We start from the raw sequence: 6,023 nt of genomic DNA, 5'->3' as shown, positions 1-6,023 counted from the left end.
TTTGTACAATCAACCCCAACACATTATAATATTTCTCAAATAATTATTCTTACAAATTAAATGCCGTCCTTATGGTGAAATACCACAATACCCTTTGTATTTACATTTGAAAATCTCTATCCATTTCACTCAACAACAAAAAGTGTGTATTTAGCAAAAGATCGAAATCCTATAAAAATACACAAGAAATCCTATAAATAAACATCCACGTACCAAGAAAATATCTTTACCATGTACAGATCGAACCAAAATTAAGAATTACGAGCCACGGCCAAAACAGAAACAACTTTGACTAGCGTGATCATCGAACATCCGTACCATCCCACCGCCTTTACTCGTATCAATTGCTTCCAACAACCTCACTACCTCTTCCATCTCGGGGCGTTTCTTTGGGTTACCATCCCAACATTTGCGCATGATGCTCGCTAATGCAGGTGGACAACATCTCGGCATTTCTGGACGCAAGCCCTACAAAAGGGGGATGGTATAGAAGAATTAGCAATCAGATGAAAAATGATACTCCTTCCGTCCCACATTACATGTTACACTAAGTAACTTCTATCACACCGGCCTATTTCTTCAATAAAATAACGATTAATAACCAAACAACCACTCATCACCTAAAACTTTGTGCAAATATAAGTGTAACGAATAATGTGGGACAGAGGGAGTAAGTCGGACAAAATCATCTTAAATCATTAGGGAATAACCAACCAGATGAACCACTCCATAAGATATCTCAACAAAGCTCATATTAGGGTAAGGCATATCACAACAATAAGTTTCCCACAAGCATATTGCAAAACTATATACGTCACACTTCTTGGTGTACGGCTTGTTCTGAATGACCTACAAATAAAATAAATCATTAATTAATGTAAGTATTTTTTTTAATTATTATAAATTATTTGTTAGGAATTTTATAACAAAATCAATAATAACTTTTAACGAAAACATTGGCAAGTCAATAGTACCTCCGGTGCCATGTAACTAATAGTACCCGTTTCTCCGGTCATATCTGACGGGTTTTGTGCTTCAACTCGGGCAACACCAAAGTCCGCAATCTTCAATCTCGAATGAGAATCTAGTAGCACATTTTCAGTTTTAACATCACGATGTACAATCTTTTTGGAATGAAGGTAACTTAACCTTCACATACGAGAAAACAAATTGTCAAATACTAAATCTATTCAATAAAATGTAACATGAAAGGAAAAAAAGTGCATTCTAACCCTAAACTCACCCTCTAGCAAGGTCCAAGACGAGTTGCATGACAACTTTGATTCCAAGTTTTTTTCGATAATTTTTAACTAAGTAGTTTTTAAGGTGTCCCCCGGGAAGATACTCGAGAACAACACAACATGTACGAGAAGAAAGAGATTTGTACAATTCACCACTAGTACTGTGAGTAGGAAATGTAAGATTCGAGGCTCCCATTGAAGCTCCAATGAACTACAACATACATAAATCAAACCATTAAAAACTTATCTATATACATAGATATGAAGATATGTATCATGGAGAAACGCATGCGATTTATACCATTACATTAGAAAAACATATTGCATTTAGGCTCCGTTCTATTAGACTTATTTTGACTGAATTTATATTATCTAAACTTACATGAACTTAGCTGAACTTATTTTATCTCAAAAAACTTATTTTATCTCAAAAAAACTTATTTTGTCTTGTGTGTGAAATGTCAGAAAAAAACTTATTTTTGCTGAACTTATATTATGTGAACTTAGCTGAACTTAACTGAACTGATTTTGTCTGAAATAAGTCGAACAAAACAGAGCCTAGAGCTATACCATACAATTCGAAAAAAAAGCATTCATCCAATACGTCACAAGAATAAAGAGGCTTGAATTTCTAATACCTGTGTAATATTAGGATGGTCAAGTTTATGCCAAACAGCAACTTCTTTCTCAAATGAATCCCGAACAGCATAAGCTTCAGATGGGGCCATACCTTCCCAATTCAAAACTTTCACTACAATATTTTACAATAAACAAATATGTAAGGAAAATTACAATATTTCTCAATGATTGATATGTAATTCATTTTCTTAGTTCACAATAAATTAAATAAAGTTTATTGGCCCAAAGATTCAATCAGCTCCCCAAAAGAAAAATTGTACTATAGGAGTATGTCCTTTTCAACTCTCATGCTATAATATAGATTACTAGTCTTTCAAATGAAATTGGGTTGTTATTTCAAAAAAAAAAAAAAAAATGAAATTGGGTTGTATATTTAGGCTTTGTTCTGTTCACCTTATTTCCACTTACTTAAGGAAAAAAATAAGTTCGGATAATTTCAGTTAAGTTCAGATAAGATAAGTTCAGGAAAAATAGGTGAAAATCAGGTGAATAGAACGCACCTTTAGAGTAAAATGTAACCGACTCGTAATATTTGGAGTAAAATTTTAATACATAGCTGAATCATTACATCACAAAGGTAAAAACAAAGATTATAAGGTTGATAAAGTTGTTCTAATTCCAATCAATCCATAATCAGTAATTTGATAGTCAAGGTCATGTAATTGATAGTAGCACACATGAAGAATTCGTGGAAAACATGTAGAGTTTATGACGAACATATGCATAAACTTTTCCCTAAGGCCCTGTTCTTTAGAGCTAAGCTGAGCTGAACTTACGAAATAAGTCCTTAAACTGAAATTAAGCCAAAATGAACAGGGCCTAACTCCCAAGTATATAGACACAAGTCACACAACATATGATATCAACTTCTATCAGGATAGGATTAATACACGAAAGTATACAGTTTCGAAATATGAGCAACATTAAGATCATTATCAACAAAACTTAATTAAATTTTAGACAGTTAAACATCCAACAAAAATATCATGAGATAAACAAATCATAAAATCATACAGGTTAAGGTTTTCAATACCTGCAACCTCCTTTCCATCATAAACACCCTTGTAGACGGTACCAAAAGCGCCACGGTCAATAGTACTCTTCAAATCGAGTTTTTCCAAATCGATTTCCCACTCTTCAAATGCATTAGCATTAGCAATAGAATTAGCATTACCATTACCATTACCATTACCATTACCATTACCATTAGCATTAGCATTAGCATTAGCATTAGCATTAGCTTTAGCATTAGCATTAGCATTAGCATTAGCATTAGCATTAGCATTACGTTCTCGTGCCATAGTCTTGCTCATACTTTTATCCAATTGGATGTCCAAATTCTTGAAATCAATCATATCAGCCCTAAACATCATGTTTTTTGCACTCATATTCCCCAAATTCTTTGCACTCAAATTCCCCATATTTTTTGCACTCGAATTCCCCAAATTCTTTGCACTCGAATTCCCCAAATTATTTGCACTCGAAAGTGAGCGTTTCTGGTTGTTGCCATTAGATTCTTCAGCAGGCTTACCAGAAGAATTCTCAACAAATGTAACACCACCACCTTCATTGCTCTTTGAACCCAAACCCGAACCCGAGCCCGTACCCGTCACATTCGAAGGAGAACCCTTCTGGATGCCACTAGTTTCTTCAGCAGGCTTACCAGAAGAATTCTCAGTCACTGTAACACCACCACCTTCATTGCTCTTTGAACCCAAACCCAAACCCAAACCCGAGCCCGAACCCGTCACATTCGAAGGAGAACCCTTCTGGGTGCCACTAGTTTCTTCAGCAGGCTTACCAGAAGAATTCTCAGTCATTGTAACACCACCACCTTCATTGCTCTTTGAACCCAAACCCAAACCCAAGCCCGAACCCGTCACATTCGAGGGAGAACTCTTCTGGGTGCCATTAGATTCTTCAGCAGGCTTACCAGAAGAATTCTCAGTCACTGTAACACCACTTACACCACCACCTTCATTGCTCTTTGAACCCGAACCCGAATCCAAGCCCGAACCCATCACATTCAAAGGAGAACCCTTCTGGGTGCCATCAGATTCTTCAGCAGGCTTATCAGAAGAATTCTCAACTACTGTAACACCACTTACATCACCACCTTCATTGCTCTTTGAACCCGAGCCCGAGCCCGAACCCAAATCCGTCACATTTGAAGGAGAATCCTTCTGGGTGCCACTAGATTCTTCAGCAGGCTTATCAGAAGAATTCTCAACTACTGCAGCAACACTCACATTACCAGCATTGCTCTTTAAATCCATTTCTTTCCCCTTTGAATCCATTTTTTTCCCCTAAATAATTTTTAAAAAATTTCAATGAATTCAGATACAGAGAAACCCAGAAAAACAGCTATTGGCAAAAATTGATGGAAATGAAGAAATTTAAATTGGTTAAGGTAAAAACTAATCAAAATTAAGAAGAAAATACAATTCCAAACAAGGGTTAAAAGTAAAAATCCAACCTTTTTCTTCTAAATCAAAACTTTCACCAAGAATTGTTATTTAAAAAAAAAATGAACTTTCACCAAGGATAACCAAAAATCCAACCTTTTTCTTCTAAAATTAATAATAAAGATCAAAACTTTCACCAAGAGTTGTTATGAAAAAAATAAACTTTCACCAAGAATAACTAAAAACCACCTTTTTCTTCTAAAATTAATAATAAAGATCAAAACTTTCACCAAGATATAAAAAAATAAAAATAAAAACAAAAACTTTCACCAAGAATTAATTGAAGCACAAAACTATCAAATTCAGAATTAAATACTTAAGCTTAAAGATGCTAAATTTCTACCAATCATAATCACCAAACTACAACAACAACAACAAAAAAAACCCTGAGAAAATGACTTTTATCCCACCCCACGTACACAAGGAAAAAAGAAATTCCAAAAAGTTCACACTTCACACAAAAATACAAAAAAAGAAGATAAAAAATCATATAAATTCAAGCAGAAAAAACCAATTTATTAATTAGAAAACAAAATTGGGAAGACAGAAATACCTGAAAGCAGAAACGAGTTGAAGAAACCAGAGACAAAAATACCGGCAAAATTAGCTGATCTGTGGATGACAAAATAAACCAAAAGTTTAAGAGAGCTGAAAATAGTGTTAAGTTTAACCGTTTGTGAGTAATTTATGGTGGAGGTATTTATTTTGAGGTTGAAATTGTTATTTTGTTAATAAGTTTTTATTGGAATGAAAAAAAAAACAGAGATATATCCGGGTAGAATTTTAGGTGGGGAAGATTAACTCGTCATCTATAATTATGTACTAGTTATCTTATTTATTATACCAAATCAAGCAAGATATTAGAGTTATCCAAATCTTTGCTAGTTTATTTTAAGCTATTTTTGGTTATATTTATACAATGTGATAAATTAATTTTACCTTTTTTTTAAAGTTTGATTTTGGTTCAATACGTTACTTCCAAATGTGAAGGGAGGAAAATCAATTTTTTTGTGACTCATCATGCCACTAAAGGACATTATATAATTTTAATATTATATGATATGTTTTTTTGTTTCTTTTTGTTAATATGCTTCATATGATATGAGGTTTTAAGTGATTTTATAGATTTTGAATAAATGATGGGATCACAAAATATAATTGATGTTAAATTACATAAGGAACTTATGTCCTTATAAAATTAAAATAAAAGTATATTTTAAGTATTTTCATAAAGTTAAACGCATCGTAATCGTATTACGGAGTATTTGATAACCAAACACCTCCTTTCAGCTGCGAAATATTTGGGAGTGGTTCAAGCTGACGTGCGTAACTGAGTTGGCTAACCTCAATTGTGCTAGCTGCTGGTTAAGTATGGTCTCTTCTTCTTACCTATTAAAAAATACTCCTTTCATTTAGTAATATTCCTTTTTTAATAATGCGTAGCCTATACGTATTATTTCAACGAGATTAAAATATTCTATCTCCAACTGGTTATAAATCTCATTCAAACATAATTTTTGCCACCAATTAATTAATATAACTCTGAATCCCACCCTAAACTCCAACGAACCATAGAGAATGTGAAACATGTTATAAAGACTTTGCAAATTGTGTCATTATTCTAATGACGTATTAAAAGAAAAACAAATGGGAAGTTTTAGGATGAAATACCATGCAA

General features: G+C 33.5%; 1 protein-coding gene across 1 annotated transcript; it reads right to left on the bottom strand.

The window, feature by feature from the left end:
* Positions 1-5,228, bottom strand: LOC110783299 (uncharacterized). The gene is made up of 7 exons (XM_021987621.2): positions 4,899-5,228; positions 2,914-4,186; positions 1,880-1,992; positions 1,244-1,452; positions 975-1,149; positions 715-849; positions 1-468 (listed from the first exon to the last, which is right to left on the bottom strand). The coding sequence occupies exons 2-7, from the start codon at positions 4,175-4,177 to the stop codon at positions 259-261; spliced, it is 2,106 nt and encodes a 701-aa protein (XP_021843313.2). The 5' UTR covers positions 4,178-4,186; positions 4,899-5,228; the 3' UTR covers positions 1-258.
* Positions 5,229-6,023: the final 795 nt, after the last annotated feature.

The sequence above is a fragment of the Spinacia oleracea genome, chromosome 5, assembly GCF_020520425.1.
Source record: "Spinacia oleracea cultivar Varoflay chromosome 5, BTI_SOV_V1, whole genome shotgun sequence".
Classification (NCBI taxonomy): Eukaryota; Viridiplantae; Streptophyta; class Magnoliopsida; order Caryophyllales; family Amaranthaceae; genus Spinacia; species Spinacia oleracea.
The sequence above is the reverse complement of the archived record's forward strand: the minus strand, read 5'-3'. Positions and strand labels throughout refer to the sequence as shown.

Excerpts from the sequence above, each read along its gene's own strand:
- LOC110783299 (XM_021987621.2), bottom strand. The coding sequence starts at position 4,177 with ATGGATTCAAAGGGGAAAGAAATGGATTTAAAGAGCAATGCTGGTAAT. Across the intron at positions 1,993-2,913 it reads TGATGGAAAGGAGGTTGCAG|TGAAAGTTTTGAATTGGGAA; the intron begins GTATTGAAAACC and ends AAAATATTGTAG. Across the intron at positions 850-974 it reads TTAGTTACATGGCACCGGAG|GTCATTCAGAACAAGCCGTA; the intron begins GTACTATTGACT and ends TTTTATTTGTAG.